Raw genomic sequence first — 21,763 nt, 5'->3', positions numbered from 1 at the left:
CATCATACATACATCCGCTCCTTTCCGCTCACCGCCACCTCACCGCCCGACGAGATGACGGCTGCATCCAAGAAGCCACCCTCTGGCGGTGTGGGCCGAGTTTCTGCTACAGAAGCAGGCACCGCGTCTCCTGGAGCTTCTCCTTCACGAACCGCCTCCCCGAGATCGTCGACTCCGACAGGGCACGTACGCACGAGATCGGCTCGAAGCGGCGCTCCTGTTTCTGCTCGCGCCGCTGCAGTCCGTAGAGACTCTTCCGATGCTCGAGCTGAGGCCGCCTCCGCCCTCGAGGACCTCCAACAGCGCCTTGAGAAGGAGGAGAGACTCTCGGAGCAACACAAGAAACAGTCCGAAGTGCTCCAATCGAAGCTAGACGAGGCACTTAAAGATGCTGTCAAGTCAGAAGAGAAACTCCACGAGTATGAGGAACAGCACGAGATTATTCTTAACGAGATGAAGGAGGCCAAGCGTGAGAAGCGCGAGATGGAGACCATCTACGAAGCTGAACGAAGCGCCATTCTCAAAGAAAAGGAGGAGCTGGCAAATAGAGAGGAGGAAATGCAGACTGTTATTCAGCGGTTAAAGGACAATTTGGCCCAGAGGAGTAACTCCGACGATGATGGCCGACCATCAAGACAAGGTGAGAGAGGAGTAATATGATGGCAACATGGCCCTACATCGCCTTCTCTATATCTTCCGTGACCATGTTGCACAGATGCGCTGACCCTCTCCGTCCCCGTTTGCTAGGTAACCCATCGCCGTCCGTCGACGGAAGTAGTTTTGCGCCACCCTCCTCGCTGCAACGGAGTGATTCTCGAAACAACTCAAAACTCATACTTCAAAAGGACAAATTGATTGAATCATTGCGGTTAGAACTCGCTGAGGCGCAAATCAAGCTGGTTGAATCGGAGAACCAGGGCGGTGGTAGACTTCAGGAGGTCGAGCGCCTGCTAATGGAAGCTCGCATGGCCAACGCCCGCCTGATGGAGGATAATGAGAGCTACCAACTTCTTCTTCAAGAAAAAACACTCAAGGGCGACTTTGGCCAGAACGACTTCAGTTATATGAGCGCTGGTGCCAATCAAGACGCTCTCAATGCCCTCGAAGGCAAAACTGGCGGATCGAGTCTGGCAGATGAGCTGTCCGATGCAACCGAGGCCGAAAGTGAGGCGTACCGTCGACTAGAAGCAGAACTCAAGTCCGCGAAGGAGCAAAACAAGGCACTCACACTGTATATTAACAAGATCATCGAGCGCTTGCTGCAGCACCAGGAATTCGAGTCCATCCTAGACACGTCTGGGGAGGTCAAGACGGGTCCGTTACATATGGACAAGAGCCTACCTGCACCACCAGCCGGGGATGTGCTAGCAAATAGTGCCGCTGCGCTGCTGCAAAGAGCAAAGTCTATTGCCGTCGGTGTCGGAAAACCGAAGCCAAGACCTTTAACGTTCATGCCATCCTCGGCTCATACTGACCCGGAGAGGGCTCCGAGTATTCCTATTGAGAATCTTGGACGATCTACAAGCACGAGGCGATCCCGACCGCAGAGTGATCAGTTCACCGGCGCCGCGAGTCTGGTCAGCCAAATGTACAAGGGTCCTGATGGTTCCGCTTCGCCTCCTCTCGGCAACCCACGACACTCGCATACTTTCTTTGCAACCCCAAACATGGCAAGCAACCCGACAGCTTCGTCTCGCTACCCAAGCGGAAGTCAGGCATCTTCCGGAAACTTTCCTGGCATGAGGAGCGAAACATCAAGTATCAGTGGAGAGTCGGGCGACATGTCGACATCAACACCGCCGTCTCAATCACCACCTCGCTCGCACAGCGATAAGCAGACGACGTTTGCGGGCGGCAAGCCCCGTCCATTGCGACTAGTCCAGGAGCATCCAGACGCAGTCAAGGACAACAAACGAACGAGTTGGTACACAGGCTGGGGCTGGGGCGGTAAGAAGGACGAAGCTCACGCCGGTGCACCCATTCCTGAATAAGCTTTAGACGACACGGTTCTTGCATCATTATGTTTCTTTTTCTGCTTGTCTTCCTCTTTCCTTACTCTTTTCTCCTTCTTCTTCTTCTTCATACATGATTCCCTTTCGACCAACAAATGGGCAAGGACTGCAGAGCAGCTCGAACGGCGTCTATGGTGTCTCATCCCCAGGCTCTAGTTCTTTGGGTGAATGTTTACGTTTCAACGTGAAGCGGGGGGGTTCTTTTGGCATAGTGAGAATTCATCATCCGGGGTGGTCATTCGCATTGGCGTGGAAAGGATTGGTTGGATATACGCACAGATTACGTACAAAGACTGCAAGACTGTGAAGCACTTGGGCGGGGGTACGATTAGATGAGACGATTTTTCTTACGGCGATAGATATTGATATGAAGGGTACTTGGGGATGCCAATGTTCCCGGTGTTTGTGGTCAATGTCTCCGATTGTGTCGATGCCTGTGGTGCGGCAAGGTGTAGCCTGGGCATGGGGTTGTACAGCATTCAAGCAGGACATTAGAACCAAACTCCGGGTAAGCAAGGTTCACACGGCGAATTGCTTATGCTGGACCATCATTTGTGTGTTTGGACATGGTGTGGTCAGCACCAAACTTCATCGTGATCATTTGACGGCAAATGTGCTGAATGGACGGGGTTGAATGGATGCTTCGCGGATGACGACGGCAACCGTTGCAAAAAATATCACGACCTGGTTGGTGGCCCCGGCCTAGGGTGTGATGAGCTCATGAAACATTCAGGATGAGAGCAGGTGATCCTATCAGGCCGACGGATAGTAATTCGTTCATGACTACTCCGTACAAGGCCCATTTGCGTCACGACGACCTCAAGACGGGGGCAAGTAGTGGCCCAAACACCAGCCTCAACTGTGGCAACTCTCGCGGCCTCGCAACCTCGCAATTCGAGCGTGTGAGCATGAGCGAGGTGCCAGGTTTCCTCCCGAAAGCGGGCCGTCCCACACGTCATGCTGGTGATGCGTACTTTGGGTCCCGACTCCATCCATGGTGCCGTGTCGGGTTCCATTGCAGCCCCAGGGAATATCGCGTGTCTGGGGTGCATGGCATGTGGCGACGTGTCAGTGGCGACGATGTTCATATTTTTCATGGCTGTGATCATTGCAGTTCCGAGGCAATGACAGTGGCGGTGGTGCTGGCACCGAAGGAAATGGCACTGTCAGACGTCGACATGCGTTGAACCCTCGGGGCCACGCGTAGTACTGAGAGCTTGAATCGTCAGGGCGCCAGATTTGAGCCATGAAGGACTTGGCGCGAAGGGCAACGGTCGGGTCGCTCGGATAGATACTTCCCAGGGCGGCTGGATTGATGCAGCTCGCCGCTGTCGCGTGGATGCAGGAATCGGACACGTAATGGTCTCCTTTCGACCAGTGGCCGTGTGTTCTGCTCCGCACGGCATCAGCCATTCTCCGTTCTGGCCAGGGCGATGCGTATGCCTTATGAAGCGGTAGGAAAGAGTGCGAGACCAAATCCTTTCAACAATACGCCGGTGAACGACATAGAGGTATCCGCTTAAGCTTTTGATCTCTGACCTCAAATTCTTGCCAAACAAGGTCTCTTGCATACTTGCCCAAGTCGAGTCGTGTAGTGAGTACAAGCCAGCGCAGTTGCCTACAGATGTACCGCGTATAAGGGTGGTGATGAAATAAGGGGATAGAAACCCCGGGCCTTGATAATGTCGACCGTACGTAAGTTAGTAATTTTGATTACTCCGTACTGAGACATGACTTGCAATGGTATTGACATTGCTTGGATCTGTTGTCGTGCTTGTCTTTATAAAGTACTGGGTAATATTGGCACGAATACAATTCGTATTTTTACTGACGTTCTAACTTCTGGCTGATGAGCCTTATTATCCCAGTTCTGGTACCGTCACTCACCGCTGAGCAGGGCATCATCGACACGATGGGTCCGTCCTGAGGGAGAAAAGCTCATGTCGGAAATTGATCATGTGGGTTGGCTGGTTGGTCCCCCGTATAAAGAAAACATTGGCCTGTTTTCGAGGTGCGCCGCATTATCACCCCGGAAGCACAGTCGCGTTGTGTCGTACGAAGTAGTACTCTGTAATGATGTGTTCTAGGCTGCGGAGTTTGTTCACCATTGATGCATTAAATGCCGCCTTCACCCAAAACAGAACACGCCGAGACATTAGCAAAACATCTCGCCAGCCATTTCGTACGAGGCATTCACCTCTGAACTGACAGAGACAACCGGATGCTCGGATCAAGGATGGGCTATGGGCGCTGTGTTTGCAGTGTTGTATCGACGGAGAACTACTCCGTAGTGTAGCGAAATAAGCACCCCGCGATGCGTACGGAGTAGTCAAAGCCGTTTTCACTTGATAGCTAGGACCTTTCGCGGGTTGCTTATAAAATTGCTCGGATCGGTCGAAAAGCTGACTCGAAGTGCGGCCGCTGACAATCTGGTAGTATGAGCACAGGAGGACCACCGCCCATCGAGAGTTGGCTCGTTCGCTTCGGCCTGCAGTTAATCAGCTAGGATCATTTGGACTCGTCAGGTACGCAAGTAGCCCTTGTCGGTGACCGAGTCGAACGACGTGTCGTTTGGCCGCCGTGACCATTCAAATCCGCTCCCTGAGGAGCCTTTTGGCCTTAGCTTAGGCCTGAGACTTGCGGTGGCCGTGCTTGCTTTTTATTGACTCTTCCTCATCATCGACTTAGCAGTGCGTAGAGGATACAGCACATGTCGGACGACTTTCCACCCGGAAAACTTGGTGTTCATGTGACCAGTTTGCCCCGACGGTCCCATGTAGTACTCTGAAGCACAGAGTAGGGGGGAAATTCGGCGACAGTGTGCTGGGTGCTTTGTCCTTCAATGCTGTTCCGGCAAAGGGTCGAGCGTCGATTGCTTCTGGTGCGAGATCGACGGCGAGGATAAACAAGCTCAACGGGCCTCGCATAAGAATGTCTTGGCCCGCAGAATGGGTACCGCTTGTCATAGGAACAAGGAGCGCTGCTACAAGGTCTGTCACTCTGCGGCATCTGGTTGCTCGGTGCTCAACTACAGGACATGGCGCCTCGGATAAGTCGTGGTAGGGAGTGCTCCGTATCTACAGAATACACGATGAATAGTATGTCCTGTGCTTGATAATACAGAGACACATCCATGGACCATATGAGTCTCGCTGCAAAATTCACGAGAAGGGTAGGAGTAGGCAGGCAGGAACAGGCAACAGGCACTCGCTTCCAGGAGGTGAGTGGGGCTTGGAGTTTCCTACCAGACCCCAGCAGGTACCTTGGTACTCCCTACTTCCGTGCTATCATGCGCGAGGTTCCGGGGAAACCAAGGTTGGCACACCAAACGTCATACGCTCCTGCCCGGCAACTGGTCAACAAGAAGAGTGTCGTCACGTCGCGCCGGCCCATCGCTTACTGGGCCGTTCCTGCCTTGCGCCACAAGCACGCATCAAACCAGTCGATGTTGAGCACTTCTCCTCCTTCCGCCCCATCCAAGTTGGACCTTGTTACAGTTGACGCAACATTCGCATCACAATCCTGTCTTTCAAGGGCTGACCCATCCTACGGGAGTCTGTTATATTTTATTACGTACTTGTACGCCGCGGCAGCGAAGCTCGGGCTTCCCAGTTGGCCTGAGAACGAAATTCTGGAGCTCGCCAGTTTATTGGCACCCAGCATCGCCTGGCGGCCCTACGCCTCGCCCAGGGTAGCCCAGGGCAGCTCAAGTACAGAGTACTCCTCAACCCGCGAGACCACCCCGAAGATTCAGGTGTCTGGGTGCGGGCCCTAGGTACGGGGCACTTGGTCGGGGCGTGCCAGCCAATCGCCCAGACACTCCGACTTGCACTCGACGACATCATCCACTTTATGCAGACTGCCGCGTGCCAGCAAACCAGCTTCCGCCAGGCTTGGCCTGTTTTATTAAGCTGTCGCGGTCTGTCAATCTGCCAACCGCCACCCTCCCATTCCACCACGCTAAGCCTAGACGCTGAGTGCCACCACAGCCAACTCCACGACCAGGCATAGGGTGTCATTCGTTCTGCCCAGGTTTGCTCAACCATCCAATCCCCGGAGCTTTCGCTGGCCCCAGGCTCAAATATTCGACTCTCTCGATCCGTGCCTGGCCTGCAGGCCCAAATCAATCACTCCCCCATCCATACCCTGCTTGCTCTCTTTCGTCACCGCGCGCGCACTTGTCAGCAACAGCAGCCAACTGGCGACAACATTTCACCTCGGACACCTCGCCCCAGCTTGCCTCGTGTCACCCGTGGCATCCGAGCTCGTACCACGTCCATGACGAGCCACACACGATGACACAGTCTCTTCCCAACTCATCCAGTCGCCATTCTTGACATTCCCCGTGGCCACGCCTTTGGGCATGCACACTGCAGACAGACACCACAAGCCTCGCTCACAATAATGGACAAGCCCTCTGCTGCATCTAACGACGCTGCTAGTTCCGCTGCCGGTGCTGGTGCCGCCTCGTCTAGCAGCAAGGCCAACGGCACTTCTGGCTCTAATGGCCTGTCGTCACCGCCGCACAGCTCTTCGACCGGAAGTCAGACCTCGAAACAATCATCGGCTGCCAATTCTGTTGCAGAGTCGCCGGCCGCTTCACGAGATGGTTCGCCCTCTCGGCATCCACGTGGAGCTACTTCGTCTCATCCTAGGCACAGCGGGAGCAGGTCTCGCAAGAACAGTCATCAAGAGTTGAGCCCAACGCGTCAGCTACGACAAGGTAGCCAAGACCAAGGTACACCGACCCGAACTTTGTCATCGACGGCCACGCCGGACCTGCGCCCTCACATCAGAGAACCCCCGATTTACGCGCCAACGCCGCAGAAGCCATCAGTCCTTCCGGACTTGAAGGATAATCCGAGGTGGCCAGTGTCCCCACGACTACGATCACCTCCACCTCATCTTGCTCGACCCAGGGCGACGACTCCTACACGCCGCAATGAACAGGAGGCTCCAGCGATCAGTATTCAAAGGCCAAGTCCATCACCACACGTCCCAGATACGCAAGCGCCAGCCTTGGACAGCGACACAGACGATTCCCACGCCCCCTCAGGTGTACGAACTCCGGCTCGAGGGCTATTGGAAACTGTCCAAGAAGTCAGCCACAACAACTCGCCTGCACGGCCTAGCGATTCTGCATTGCTGGAACAAGTCAAGGAGAAGCTTGGAGCCCCTGACAATCACTCGGACGGTGCCGTCAGCGATGGGGGCCGTACCTTCAAGTCGAAGATGATCCCCGTTTATGGACAGTACGGAGCCGATGGCGGCACCACCAGAGCAGACTCAAGAAGACCAAGCTCCGTCCCCCCTCCACCATTACTATCCAGACAGTCTAGTACCATGCCTGGAAAGCAAACCAAATCAAAGCCAGAAACAGGTTCTACTCAGAGCATGACTGTCGAGACTGAGACGGTCTCCAGCATTCCACAGGTAGCACTCACGACGGCTACGAAAGAAGGGGGCAATGGAACGTTGAAAGCCAAGCCAAGCACGGAAACCATCAAACCTAAGAAGGAAAAGAAAAGGACCGCTAGGAAGCAACCAGCTGTTAATGCTGGTACAGGTAAGATGTCTAAGCGCACTACGCATCCCAGCACAAAACAAGGCAACAATCTATCCAGATACATCTATCCCATCAGAGACTAATATAATTTTGCTCTGCAGCCTCGTCCAAAGCCGACAACTTTGAGGCCAAGATAGCTAGTGCTGTTGATGAGGCCAATACTTCTGATTCTGAGGAGACGTTTGTCTATGATTCGAATCCACCAGACAACACGGAAAGGACGAACCGTCGCTTCCATTCTCGGACACCCAGTGCTACATCCATGGCCAGTCAGGTTGACCGACAAAATCTGCGGTCTATTTATGGCGTCATGGAGGGGGCCAGCCACGGGCCGGTTGCCAAGAAAAGCATGAAGTTTGTGAATACTTTTAATGGCAACGCTAGTGACAGCCTTACACCTGGGGATGAGGACGGCAAGGGCAGTGGACGTAGCGCTGGAGGATCCGCCAGAGGAACGGTGCGACATCATCACCACATTGGTCGATGGGGGCGACAGCCAGGCAACGGCCACGCTTCGCTGTTCGACAACGAGTCTCCGTTTCCCAATGCAGCCAAGTCAAAACTCCCCCCTAGCAACAATGCCAACAACCCTCGCAATACCTCCAATACTTCAAGCCCGAGGGCATTTCTCTCTACTCGCGGGCATCTAAATCAAAAACACTCCGCGATGCAGATGTCGTCGAGTTATGATTTGGACGACACTACCAACGCCGACGATGAACGGACGCCCTTGATTGGCACTACACGCTCTGCACGGGGCGGGCGACGACGTGGACCTCACACACTGCGCCAAGCCGAGTCCCAGACCTACACTAGGCGGTCATCATATCTCAATCGTTTCGCCGCGTGCCTTGTGCTGACAATGATGCTACTTTTGGTCATCACAGGAGCCATTGGGTTTATGTTTGCTACTTCTCAGCCCATGACAGACATTGAAATCGTCTCGATCAAGAACGTTGTTACGAGCGAGCAGGTACTGATGTTCGATTTGACTATTAAAGCACACAATCCCAATATTGTTGTGGTTACAGTAGACCGTGCGCATCTGGAGATCTTTGCCAAGTCAGAACATGCTGGATCTGACTCAGACTGGTGGAAATATCCGGAGGAATCCCACGAGATCCACGCGAGAGATGATCCCCCAAATGACCCACCGAAAGGTCCTGGAGAAGGCGAGGGGGATGACGCCGACTCCATGCCCAACATTTTGTTAGGACAGATCACCGAATTTGACAGTCCTCTGACTTTTGGGGGCTCTCTGTTTCATCAAGGTGCTTCTTCTTCGACAGGAGAGATGCAGCTCCCAAACCCAGGAAACGGCACCACTGGCGGCCCCGAACGATGGAACTGCATTTATCAGAATGAGTTTGACCTGATTGTGAAGGGAGTGGTGAAATATAACCTACCACTGAGTGCTCAAATCCGTAGTGCTACAGTGTCAGGTCGGACGACAGTGAAGCCAAATTCGGCGAACGACCCGTCCCATAAGCCGAACAGCACTATTCTGGGCGGGTAGCACGCTGCAAGTAATCATGCTACTGTATGGAGGCTTGCCATGTCATGAGTTTTTCTTTGTCGATGCCTGCTTGTTGCTGCTTGTTGCTGCTTGTTTTTGCCCCTTTTTTTTTCCCCGCGCAATTGCATCGCATGAGAAAAGAAAAAAAGCGCTGGCGTTGGATTTTACCCTTCCAACCGTATCATGGTTATGACTGATCAAAGGCTGGGAGATAAAATTGATTAAGCTATGTCTTGATGGTTTCTTTTGGTTATAGATGGGCAAAGCGTCTACATTACATACGCCCTGCGTCAGACGAGTAGAGGAACGTACTGACCGTCAATGAAGGAGCATAATTCGCCTTGCAGCAAACGCAGACATTTATTGACATTGCAGGCGTCTAGTGATACCACGGAACTGGCAGCATTCATACTGGCAAGAAGCCGAATTGCCATCTACTTTGGGGAGGATGAGGTAGCAGGGTTTTTGCTTTGCCTTACGACTTTGGCTGTTATAGAAAGCAAACTGGGCAACTACTATATTTGTAATTATCACGGTTTATGATGCAAGAGACAATCAAAAACGAGATGCGACCAAGTTGAATCTGGAAAGTTGAATCTGGAGCATGGGTTAGGACATGTAACTTGACGATGAGGATCAGCTGAAGCCTATAGAAGATTCTACTAGAAGCAGAAACAGACTGTAGATGGAAAATCAAAGGACGTTTCAGGATCGTTACCGTGCTCTATACACCTTCAGCAGATGTGTTTGGAACTATGCTACTGGACGAAGGTTGATCAACATACCTGGTTGACTAGGCAAAAAAACAATAATAGCCCTTGGTATTGTCCGGAATTGAAAGACATCTTTAATTCACCCTGAGCAGTAACGCCAGCCATGTCCTCGTCTACAGATGCTGGTTGACAGGAAAGTCTCCCATCGTGTGTGTGTATTTGTATCATCATACCGGCGCCATGTTGTCCACAACCAAAATGAAACCACGTCATGAAAAGTGAATTCCTTCCTCGTTGAATGCAAACAGCAACCGCAAAAAGTCATTCTCATCGCACTTGCCAGCCCGTTTGTCAGCCAACTCGGTAACGTCCTCCAGCACCTTGCGTATCTTTTCTCGAACCAACTCCGCAACTTTTGTCTTCTTCCGTTTGCTCTTGGTCTTGGGCGCGTTGCCGGCGGAACTGTTCATCTGCCTGAAAAACTCTGGCGCATCTTCATCGTCCACATCCATGCCATGACCTTCCTCGACACCCAAGCCCGCCCCAGCATCCACGTCCATTTCCTCCTCGACGTCGTCACCTTCCACTAGGCTCTCATCCACTGCCACACCACTCATCGCACACCACGTCCGATAATTCTTCTCGACCATGGTCAAGACCTCCCTTGTGCCCAGCCAACTTGCCCGCAGGGTTCTATTCTTCCTGACAAAGCATACGCGTAGTAATCCGTCCCATTCGTCCCAGCTTACGTTGGGTCTGTCCTTGCCCAGTTTTGGCTCAATCCGTACCACGGAGGATTCGACTTGCGGCGGGGGGCGGAAGTTGTTCTTGCCGACCTTCATGATGTGCGTGATCTTGGCCCAGAACTGCGCGTTGACAGAGATGCGCGAGTACAAAGGGTCGCCGGGGCGGGCGGTTAGTCGGAGGGCAAATTCGCGCTGAAACATGAGGACAGACGTGCGTGGGGGGTTGGGCATGGCGAGAAGTTTGAAGACGAGGGGACTTGAGATCTGGAACACTTTCAGCGCCGCCGTCCACGTCTTCGCTCCTCGCGGGAGGAGTCTGCGGAAAGCCCTGTTACGTACCTGATATGGCGTGTTGGAGATGCAGACATCGAACTGCGGCAGCTCCGTCTTGATCACATCGCCAAGTATGACCTCTAGTTTTCTCTGCTCTGGCGTCCCCTGCACACGCTTCGTCACTTCTGCGGCCATGCGAGGATCCAACTCGACGCAGATGCATTTTTTGGCACGCTCCAAGATGCGCACCGTCAAGTTACCGGTCCCGGGGCCGATTTCCAAGACGGTATCCGTGGGCTTCAGATATGCCTTTTCGACAATGGCGTCGGATACACCTGGGTTTTTGAGAATGTGCTGGCCGAAATTGGTGTTGAACTTGAAGACATTGTTCTTGCTGGAGGTTGCGCTGGAATGACTTGAGCCACCGGATGGTCGGTCGTAGGGGCTAGACGGCGCGCCGTTGCGCTTGGGCTGCTTGAGTTTGCCCATTGTGCAGGGCGGTGGTGGGGATTTTCCTATGCGAAGGTGGTTGTGAGCTTGGATCTCGCGACGAGGGGTCAGCGGTCAGCGGTCAGCATCGACTTGGTGTTGCTAATTGCTGGCTGGGAAACTTTTTTTCTGGGGCCGAGCGTTATCGATAGAGGTCGAGGGTTTGGGCGGGACGGAGTACGGAGTAAGGCCTGCTGGATTGGCCGCTTATTTCCACCTGGAGCGCATGCTTTTGCCCCACATGCATGCTTACTTAAGTACGTGGAACGAAGGGCAGCTTTCCCGGCGCTTCACCTGGGCTCATCCATCTATCAAGCTCGTCTTTGGCAGCGTTGATTTTATCTCCGCTTTTGCCCGCGCAGCACGCGCACGAGACGACAATGGCGTCGAAACTCGACTTCCTCAACCAGAAGGCGCCGGAAAACTACGTCGCCGGCCTCGGTCGTGGTGCTACGGGCTTCACAACGAGATCTGACTTGGGCCCAGCGCGCGACGGTCCCAGTGAAGACCAGATCAAGGAGGCTCTCGCCAAACGTGCTGCTCAACTTGGTCTTGCACCCGACGGCAAGAAGAAGGACGACGACGACGACGACGACGAGCGATTCCAGGACCCCGATAATGAGGTTGGTCTGTTTTCCGGCGGCATCTACGACAAAGACGACGAAGAAGCCGACCGCGTATGGGAGTGGGTAGATGAGCGCATGGATAGGAGGAAAAAGCAGCGTGAGGCTCGAGAAAAAGCCGAACAGGAGGAGTACGAGCGCAAGAACCCCAAGATTCAGCAGCAGTTTTCAGATTTGAAGCGTGCGCTGGAGACGGTCACAGACGAGGAATGGGCGAATCTGCCCGAGGTTGGTGACCTGACGGGTAAAAACCGACGGAGCAAGCAGGCTTTGAGGCAGAGGTTCTACGCCGTTCCAGACAGTGTGCTTGCTGCTGCGCGCGATTCTACCGAGATGAGCACAACGGTCACAGATGATGGGGTCACGACGAGTGCTGCCGACAAGGCAGATGGGACGATGACCAACTTTGCACAGATCGGTGCTGCCCGCGACAGAGTGCTCAAGTCGAGATTAGAGCAGGCGTCCCAAACGAGTGGCGATGCTTCAAACGGCAGTTCCACGAGCATCGATCCCCAAGGCTACATCACGAGCCTGAACAAGATGCAGATGAATGAGGCTCAGGCCCAGGTGGGGGACATTAACCGAGTGCGGGAACTTTTGCAATCAGTGGTGAAGACAAATCCGAACAACGCACTTGGCTGGATAGCGGCGGCTCGGCTGGAAGAGCTGGCGGGCAAGATTGTGGCTGCGAGAAAAACGATTGACAGAGGCTGCGAAAAGTGTCCAAAGAGCGAGGATGCTTGGCTGGAGAATATTCGACTCAACCACGACTCACAAAACGCCAAGATTATCGCCCGGAGAGCCATCGAGGCCAACAATCGGTCTGTGAGATTGTGGGTGGAGGCCATGAGACTGGAAAGCATATCTAGCAATAAGAAGAGAGTCATTCGTCAAGCCCTGGACCACATCCCCGAATCAGAAGCCCTCTGGAAGGAAGCCGTCAACCTGGAAGAGAACCAAGACGACGCCAAGCTGATGCTGGCAAAGGCCACAGAACTGATACCACTGTCAGTTGACCTGTGGCTCGCACTAGCACGCCTCGAGTCCCCCGAAAACGCGCAAAAGGTGCTCAACAGGGCTCGAAAAGCGGTACCGACGTCCCACGAGATTTGGATCGCGGCCGCGCGCCTGATGGAACAGCTAGGGCAAGCCAACAAGGGCAACGTCGTGACGACGGCGGTGAGAGTCCTGGCCAAGGAATCCGCCATGCCCAAGCGGGAAGAATGGATCGCAGAAGCAGAAAAGTGCGAGGACGAAGGTGCCATCCTCACCTGCCAGAACATCATACACGCCACGCTGGGCTGGGGTCTCGACGAAGACGACGACCGCAAGGATACGTGGATGGAGGACGCGAGAGCCAGCATCAACCGTGGCAGATACGACACCGCCAGGGCCATTTACGCGTACGCCATACGCGTCTTCTACAACAGCAGGACCCTGCGCATGGCGGCCGCCGACTTGGAGCGCAACCACGGCACCAAGGAGTCCCTCTGGGAAGTCCTCGAGCAGGCCGTGGACGCGTGCCCCACGAGCGAAGACCTCTGGATGATGCTCGCCAAGGAGAAGTGGCAAGCAGGCGAGGTCGACAACGCCCGCCTCGTCCTGAAGCGCGCATTCAACAAGAACCCCAACAATGAGGACATTTGGCTCGCAGCCGTTAAACTCGAATCCGAAAACGACAACGCAGAACAAGCGCGCAAGCTGCTCGAGATTGCGCGCGAGCAAGCGCCCACCGACCGCGTCTGGATGAAGAGCGTCGTCTTCGAACGGGTACAAGGCCAGGTCGAAACGGCGCTCGACCTCGTGCTGCAGGCGCTCCAGCTCTTCCCCGCCGCCGCCAAGCTCTGGATGCTTAAGGGGCAGATCTACGAGGATCTCGGCAGGAAAAGTCAGGCGCGGGAAGCGTACGCCGCTGGCGTAAAGGCCGTCCCCAGATCCGTCCCGCTCTGGCTCTTGTACGCACGCTTCGAGGAAAAGTCGGGCATGACCATCAAGGCCCGCTCCGTCCTGGACAGGGCCCGCCTGGCCGTCCCCAAGTCGCCTCGGATCTGGTGCGAGTCGGTACGCCTGGAGCGCCGCGCTGGGAACATGCCGCAGGCCAAGTCCATCATGGCGAAGGCGCAGCAGGAGATGCCAAAGAGCGGCCTGTTGTGGGTCGAGCAGATCTGGCACCTTGAGCCGCGGACGCAGCGCAAGCCGCGTAGCTTGGAGGCCATCAAGAAGGTCGACAATGACCCGTTGCTGTTTGTAGGCGTGGCGAGGATATTCTGGGCGGATCGGAAGCTGGAGAAGGCGCAGAATTGGTTCGAGAAGGCGCTTGTGCTGGACAGCGACTGCGGGGACAGCTGGGCTTGGTACTACCGGTTCCTGTGTCAACATGGCACGGTGGAGAAGAGGTCTGAGGTGGTGAGCAAGTGTGTCTTGAGCGAACCCAGGCACGGGGAGGTTTGGGAGAGGGTGGCTAAGGAGCCGAGGAATGCGAGGAAGGGCGTGGAGGAGATTTTGAAGCTGGTTGCGGAGGAGTTGGAGTCATGACGGGACTCTGTAAGGTTATATCATGGCGCACGTATTGTACATATCAAGACGTGTCCAGCGGGGAGATTGGATGTGAGTGGGTTAGATGGAGGTCAGCATCATGTGAGAAATGCTGTCAACAAAACAACAAAAATCAACGACGACGACAAGGCCCAAGCAATGGCAATGTCACAAGCTCAGAACCACATGTACGAGTGACTGGCGGAAGTAATTACTTGATTCCCACGTCAGTCGAAAATTCTCGTCAACTTCACTAATTACAACGGCCCCCTTCACATGGGCTTTGGCCCGACCTAGACATCTGAAAAAGGAACACACAATGCAACGGCCCTACTTGCTACCGCCGCCAAACCATCCCGAAATACCGCTCTTGGCCTTGGCAGCACCGTCCTCGACCGTCTTGTCAAACTTGTCAACGGCTTTGACAGCCTCGGCCCTGGCGTCCTTGACGTAGGACTCGGTCTGGCTCTTGATGCTTCCGGCCTTTTTGTCTGCCTCGGCCCACTGCAACCTTGTCAGTTCATGGCCACGGCGCCCAGCTGTTGCAGTGTGCGCTGTCTAGGTAGAGGGGCAAGACGGATACGTACAGCCTTGTCGATCTTGGCACCAGCCTCAGCGCCGTAGTTCTCGAGCTTCTTCTCGGCGTCGGGCTTGCTGCCGGGCAGGCGGTTCTTGACCTTGGCGGCGGCGCTGTGAACATCGCCTGGGGGATGAACGTGTCAGCTGCGCCAATGACTTTCTGCCGGGGGACACGCGCTGCTGCCAGAGCTCGCCGGCGCCCCCCGACGCTCGGCGCAACGGGATGCCACTGGTTTCGCGAGGGGGCAGCGCCGTCAATTGCAGCGCCGGGCAGGGGACATACTTTCAAACTTGTTCTCGGCGGCTTTGGGGCTGCCGCCTGCGTTGTAGAGATAGTACCCGACACCGCCAGCGGCACCGAGGCCGAGGATAAGAGGCATACGTGACTTGGACATGGCGTGTAATGGCAGTGTTGGGTATGTGGCGAGACGGAGGGGCCGGGGGTTGAAGCTTCTCACGATCGAGAACGAAGGGTGACATAAAAGGTAGAGAGTTGGACCGCGGGAGGGGGTGGCTGGACAGGAGGGAGTGACGGTTCTATTTTAGCTGGAAGGGAGGAGGACCTTGGAGCTGCGTCGACATCATGTCTCCAGAAATGACGACCTGGGTACTTGGGTACTTGGGCACGACATGGTCGACGGAGGAAGTTGCCTGGTTGGGAGGGGGGTCCTGGAAGTCATCCGGAAGTCTCTATAATGTCCAACGTTGGCGCGCGCAACGGCTCTCTGGCGCCTGAAGGTCAGTCGCGCAGCTGTCGGGCACGGCCATGCTGATTGGCTGGATGGCGCATCATGACGTATGCGAGCCGGGCTGGTGAGTTTCCCAGCCTCCATCCAGTATGAGCTACGGCGTTGGTGTTGGGGGTTTGTTTGTGATTAATAATTATCCTTCCTGTCGCCAGATGATTCGAATCGAAAAAAAAAGAAAAATGGAACAGGAAAAGAAAAGGCGGACATTCGACCACCGGTAGCCAGCATGAATGAATCGTCGCCCCGCCCTGTGACTGCTCCTGCCGTTTTATTGCCTTCAGCTACCTGCTGGACCCCCTCCCGAGTCCCGACTCCCAAGTCAGACCAATATAGTTAATTTGTTATAAGTGAGTCCCACCTGCCAACAAAACATCGATCGAAGCAACAATCCTCACACTCGACCTGCAAGCTTTACTGGAGCCTCTTTGTGTGTGCGTGTGCGTCATTGCGCGCCGTGCTCTTTTCGACCTCATCATCTTCCGAGTCAATGAATAGTCGAGGGGTAGACCGAAGCTGAAGGTCAGCAAGCTGAAACCCGCCTTGCTTGGCCTTGGCCACCTGTTTTAATTTTTTTCCTGCTCTCAAAACGCTGTCCATCTCCTCCCATTACATTACCTCTTCTTTTATCTTGCCTCTTACATGTTTATTTGCCCTTGTCCAGGACCCGACTCTCGTCAATCCAAACACGCCTTCTCGCTGCTCCTTCACGCCGCGCAGCTTTACTCACTGAATCCCTCATAATCTCTCCCTCTTCATAGAATTCCTGCGCAACAGTTTTGGCCGATAAAAAGACATTCGACAACGCAAGTCTTTGCCACCGGCAATCCCGCTCCGCTGACGCAATCCGAAAGCGGCGGCGGCATCTGTTCTGCAGCCGTCGAACCAGGGGGCGGCGCCACACCTTCACGTCCCGAGTCGACCAACCGCCCAACCGCCCAACCTCATCCTGTCGTCATACCCATGCTCTGAAACATCGTGAGCGCTTCGCTAGCGTACGTTGAGATCCGCCATGCTCGCAAGCTTAGATGCGCAATGGTGAAAGTTCGGAGCTCTCGCCGCGTCGCGAGCCTGAAACCAAGCGATTACGATCATGAGATTGGCCTGGTCAACCGTGATGAGCTGGATGACGATTCACACACCGTTCTTGCATCCGATGTTGACACTCGTAGGGGCTCAACAACATCTCAACTGCCATCACTGGTGGGTGACAGCGGACCAGAAGATGCGCCAGCCCGGACTGAAGGTAGTCGCGCAAACGAACACAGTCGCCATGGCCAGCAAAAAGGTGTAGCAGTAGTCGACGTGTCGGACGACAGCGAAAATCGACTTCGCCCTGAGGACTCTGGTGCCCTGCTGTCGACCCAGCCATCAATTGAAGTCCAATGTAGGTCTATCTCTCAAGGCAACGTGAAAGCCCCCCCCCCCTCTTTTTCTCCAGCTGGGACTGACCACCGACCTACGCAGCGGCGACGCCAGACGTGTTCAATGATCCCACGCACCGGATCATGCCGAAGCGGCCGCAAGCAACTCGGGAAGTTGCTATTGACATCCTGTACGAGAATGAAAGAGGGGCCTTCATGTGTGGTATGGCACTATTTTCGTCCAAGGCGCTCGGCGGACTTGACCCGCCTGCATGGAGTGAGTTTACTTTCAGCCACGGCCCGCCGGTGTTTATTTCCAAGCTGGAAGTACTGACCGCGGAACAGCCAACACTTATCATAAACCGTCGCTCACCAACATTTACACTGCCGTAGTCCCCGACCCTTCATGGGAGTGGATATGGCCTGAGTGGCGAATAAACTATGAATTGGGTGTGGACGAGGGCGGCTGGGAATACTCGTTTGCATTTTCGAAAAAATTCTCGTGGCATGAACCAAAGTGGTGGAACTCATTCGTGAGAAGGAGAGCTTGGATTCGGAAAAGGGCAAGGAAAAGATGCGCAGCCTCGGATTCCCCCGGCAACCTGCTCAACTCGGACTACTTTACTATTCGACCCGCATCTTCCCACAGCAGCAATCGGCGATCCGCCGCGAGCGTGGCTAGCAGCCGTGCTGCCAGCAAATCCAGCATGACACGCACGTCTATCAAGGAGGTGGAAGCGCCCCAGGATATTGAGAATGTAGAATCATTGCTGTCGGCCCTGCGGGCATCGAGAATCGACCGTGAGAAGAGAGAGGCTGTCAAGAATTATCTTGAACATGCCATGGACCTCAGTCAACTCCAGGACGAGATGCACGAAATCATGTCTCTTTTTGTCTTTCAAGCGTCACGGCGACAGCTCCTATCCCATTTGATGCGGAAGTACGATGAGACGGCACGTAAGCTGGAAGATGGCGACAGTAAGGACGACAAGAAACTCTTGGAACGGAAGAGAGCGCTCGAGGCCGCCGTTAAACATGCGGACGAGGAGGTTAGCAAACTGGCCTACTGGAGCGACGTTAAACACATGGCCGAGAGGGGGGAGTTGATGCCGTCGGTCGATGATCATGGCTGGTATGAGGCGCATCCTGGTTTGGATCGAAGCGGGCCCAGGGCACCGAACAAGGGCAAGTTGCCGGAATCTGGAGGATTCCGATGAAGGGGGGTTTCCATTGTTTCTCACTCTACACTTCCATCCTATCTCTTTGTGGATAGATTATTTTGTATACTTAACACCCTCTTCGTCGATAGTTCCTTTTTTTTTCATCTTGTCTGATGATGATACGGAGGCAAATGGCGTTCCCTTGCTGTCTTTATATGACTGGGAAGCAGGAGGAGTCTTTGGGATTGTCAGACTCACATCAGTTTCACGGCCGATCGTGTCGTACGGCGAACTGCACCACGTGGGAACTGCGGGTGTCGGGGATACTGCGATACTCAGTTTGGAGCACACAAAGATTAATGACATTCACGCGCTGCATCTTGACAGTATAATTCATTGACAAGCTTGCTGCCGGGTCGCGCATGCAGTACGAGCCGGGATGAGACAGCCGACCCGTATACGCTACGTATCCAGGGCGGCAAGCTTGACTGAACTTGCGACGAGTTGCAGCTAGACTTTACGGCTCGCCATGCCATGCGCTGGCAGACATGGTAGTGGTGATGTTGTTGACTGGGCCGCGGTGCGAAGAGTCGGCCTGGCACGTGACCTTGTGGACCGTTGACCTTTGCGAACCCTTTTCGGAGCCATCTCAAACAGAGCGCTCCAGTCTCGAGACATTTTCAAACCATTACTTACCACCACCACCATGCAGCCCGCCTCATGACCAATGTCCCTGGGGATCAAGTCAACATGGCGGCTTGGGTCCCGACGCATCGGCTCGCCTGGAGCGCCTCCTGTTTGGCCATGCGGCCTGCGCTCCAGGGGACCTCTGCCGTCATCCTCCTTCTTACCCAGTCGCCGGCAATACGAGGCCGAGCAGGAGAAGGGCAGGGCCACAGAAGCAGCGATCCTTGATTCCCAAGCTCTGCCCACGACGCCAGGAACAGAGCAGGCAGTCCGAGCACGCGGCGAGGTGGCACGATCCAAGTCGAATCATGCGAGAAACGCCTTCATGAGAGGCGCTTTCAGGCACCGTTCACCACGAATCTTGGCTGCGGTGGACAAGAATCAAAACTCCCCCTACGTCCCAGCTGCTCGCGAGTACCCGGCCCCCGCAGCGACCAAGGCAAGTAGAGGCCACTCACACGAGGTGGCCCGTACCCAAGCGGGATTCGACATAGTCTGGAAGCACTTTGGCGGCAAGGTGCCTGACTGGAGCGAGACGTTCAGCCTTCTCAAACGAATGACCCCGAAACGAAGCCAAGCTCCCAACATGGCTGCCGTGAGGGTGGTGCTTCCCTCGTTGTGGGACATGTCTGTGGGAAATAGACGGATCGAGTTCTTGGATGCCACGACGGGCTTGACCACTAAGCTGCGAGTCTCTTCCGACCACCAGAACCCGTCGGCCGTCATCCTGAGAGGCGAAAGCGCCGTACTGGCAAAGGCAGTGGACGAATTGATCAGGGCCTGTCCAGACGTAGAAATATTCAAGCTCGGCGACGTAGCCGTCGTCGATTACAAAACCAAACAGCTGTGGCCGGCGATTGAGAATGCCCAAGACGCGGGCATGTCTGTCCCGCCGGGAACCAAGGACAACGTCTGGGTGCACAAGGAGCTGGAGACGTATTGGATTGATCACCCGTACGAGCAGACACCGAAACCAGCGTGGTGGTCCGAGGAATCGTTCGAGGCATACATTGCCGCTCTTGTCTGTGGGAAGCTGCGGCCGTACCTGGCCATGAAGTACTACAAACAACTCCGGGAAAACGGCAAGCTAATCGACACGGACGGCATTCGAGTCCGCCTTATTCTGGAGGCGTTTGAAGACGCGTCAGCAAGAGAGTGCATCACCGCGTCCGCCCTGAAAATGGCTGTAGGATTCATGGCCCACAAAGGCGGCCACCGCGCATCCGCAGATCGACTCTTCACGCTCGCCGAGGGATGGGGCCTGCCCATGGACGCCGAGACCTTCAACCTCATTCTCGGCGGATATGTTTCCAAGCGGGACGTTGGCTTTTTTCACAAGTTCCTCCAAAAGATGGAAGCGCGATACTTCTACCCCAATGCCAGGACCTGGCTCCATTTCCTGAAGCTCGTCCAACGGGACAGTGAGAGACGGCAAATCATCGCCGCCATGTACGAGAATGGCCTCTTTGAAGACCCCGCCACGCGGAGAGGAATTGCCGAAACCATGGCCGGCAACGATTCCTTCGCGGCCTTCAAGGCCGGGAAGAGCCTGGACGTCTTCCTCGCCGACCAGGCTGCGCGCTACGGGGAAGATTGGTACACGGCCGGAGCGGCAAACAGCATCCTCGAGGAATTCCTACGGTTTCACGACCCTTCCCACCCCGACTTCTCATCCTTCAAGTCCCTCCTGGACCGCCACACGTCCGACGGCCGCCAGGTCGCCATCAGAAGCACGTCCAACCTCGTCATCAAATCCTGTATCAGCAGGAAGGACTGGCCTACCGCACTGTGGGCTCTATCGCGCATGCTGCAGCACGGGCGGGAGCCCAACACTCAGACCTACAACTTTCTCATGTCACTGGCCATCTCCTCCCGTGCTCCCTTCTCCCTCGGCGTGCTCTTCTTCTACGCCGTCCTCGACCGCAAGCTGCGGAGGCGCCCGCGGAGGATCATGCAGCGCGTCATCCTCAAGCGACTCCTGGGCGGCTTCCCGGTCAAAATCTTCTCCAAGAAGATGGGCCGGCTGCTGACGGAGAATAGGGTAGCCAACGACCGCGGGGTGGTCGCAGGCGCCGAATGGGCCATTCTGCGCTCGTGCGACGGCTACAAGCCCGTCAAGTCCCTCGCCGCGGCGCTGGACACGACGTGGCGCACCATGGACCAGCCCCTTCTCTACTCGGCCCTCGCCGCCGACCCCGAGGCGAGTTCCAGAATAGTCCTCTCGCACGACTACGCGGTCAGGATGCGAGATGCGTCCGGCCAACGGCCCCGCATCACAGTTCACCTAGACGCGGCCTTTGATCCGAAAAGAATGCTACGACAATCAGAACCTCGAGGTGAATCGCGGCGGCGCCCCGGCTCCCAAAACACAGGGCCCCGCGCCAAGGATGAATGGCATGGAGGAATCAGACCAGCCGGAAATACAGAACTGTTAAAGAACCGTGTACAATATACAATAGAGTGCTTCGAAAGCCCACACCTTGGCGAAGCACATGCACAGCGCAAGCTCTTCATGTAGGGGGACGGCTTTTATCATGTGCTCTAGGCTAGCCCTAGTGCGTACGGGATATATAGAGAGATCTTGAAAAGCTGTATAAATCGAAACACCCGTCAGTTCCGTGCAGGATCCCTTCTGCATCCCCTTCAAGACTTCCCTCGCCCAAACGCTCGTGCTCTGGCCGAGACGGGGTGGCCCCCCCCATGACAGGTCATGCGAAGAAGTGCGACAAACAAAAAGTCGACCAGGTTGTAAAC

At 55.2% G+C, this 21,763-nt stretch overlaps 7 protein-coding genes across 7 annotated transcripts; 5 read left to right on the top strand and 2 right to left on the bottom strand.

Annotated features, from left to right (window-relative positions):
- Positions 1-54: 54 nt before the first annotated feature.
- Positions 55-1,991, top strand: MAM_05567 (uncharacterized protein; the record flags this gene model as incomplete). The annotated part of the gene is made up of 2 exons (XM_040824365.1): positions 55-640; positions 874-1,991. 2 exons carry the CDS (start codon positions 55-57, stop codon positions 1,989-1,991), a joined length of 1,704 nt encoding a protein of 567 aa, XP_040677690.1.
- A 4,425-nt stretch (positions 1,992-6,416) lies between these two features.
- On the top strand, positions 6,417-9,094 carry MAM_05566 (uncharacterized protein; the record flags this gene model as incomplete). Its single annotated transcript, XM_040824364.1, has 2 exons — positions 6,417-7,578; positions 7,680-9,094. 2 exons carry the CDS (start codon positions 6,417-6,419, stop codon positions 9,092-9,094), a joined length of 2,577 nt encoding a protein of 858 aa, XP_040677689.1.
- A 982-nt stretch (positions 9,095-10,076) lies between these two features.
- On the bottom strand, positions 10,077-11,315 carry MAM_05565 (dimethyladenosine transferase dimethyltransferase; the record flags this gene model as incomplete). The annotated part of the gene is made up of 2 exons (XM_040824363.1): positions 10,077-10,817; positions 10,893-11,315. 2 exons carry the CDS (start codon positions 11,313-11,315, stop codon positions 10,077-10,079), a joined length of 1,164 nt encoding a protein of 387 aa, XP_040677688.1.
- A 380-nt stretch (positions 11,316-11,695) lies between these two features.
- MAM_05564 (PRP1 splicing factor) lies at positions 11,696-14,473 on the top strand (the record flags this gene model as incomplete). The annotated part of the gene is made up of 1 exon (XM_040824362.1): positions 11,696-14,473. The coding sequence occupies one exon, from the start codon at positions 11,696-11,698 to the stop codon at positions 14,471-14,473; it is 2,778 nt and encodes a 925-aa protein (XP_040677687.1).
- Positions 14,474-14,803: 330 nt separating this feature from the next.
- On the bottom strand, positions 14,804-15,447 carry MAM_05563 (uncharacterized protein; the record flags this gene model as incomplete). The annotated part of the gene is made up of 3 exons (XM_040824361.1): positions 14,804-14,977; positions 15,061-15,176; positions 15,336-15,447. 3 exons carry the CDS (start codon positions 15,445-15,447, stop codon positions 14,804-14,806), a joined length of 402 nt encoding a protein of 133 aa, XP_040677686.1.
- Positions 15,448-16,833: 1,386 nt separating this feature from the next.
- Positions 16,834-18,379, top strand: MAM_05562 (uncharacterized protein; the record flags this gene model as incomplete). The annotated part of the gene is made up of 3 exons (XM_040824360.1): positions 16,834-17,185; positions 17,266-17,439; positions 17,508-18,379. The coding sequence occupies 3 exons, from the start codon at positions 16,834-16,836 to the stop codon at positions 18,377-18,379; spliced, it is 1,398 nt and encodes a 465-aa protein (XP_040677685.1).
- A 670-nt stretch (positions 18,380-19,049) lies between these two features.
- On the top strand, positions 19,050-21,527 carry MAM_05561 (uncharacterized protein; the record flags this gene model as incomplete). Its single annotated transcript, XM_040824359.1, has 1 exon — positions 19,050-21,527. The coding sequence occupies one exon, from the start codon at positions 19,050-19,052 to the stop codon at positions 21,525-21,527; it is 2,478 nt and encodes an 825-aa protein (XP_040677684.1).
- Between the last annotated feature and the right edge of the window lie 236 nt (positions 21,528-21,763).

This window comes from Metarhizium album (assembly GCF_000804445.1).
Source record: "Metarhizium album ARSEF 1941 chromosome Unknown scaffold_14, whole genome shotgun sequence".
Lineage (NCBI taxonomy): Eukaryota > Fungi > Ascomycota > Sordariomycetes > Hypocreales > Clavicipitaceae > Metarhizium > Metarhizium album.
This window is presented reverse-complemented; position numbering and strand designations above follow the sequence as displayed.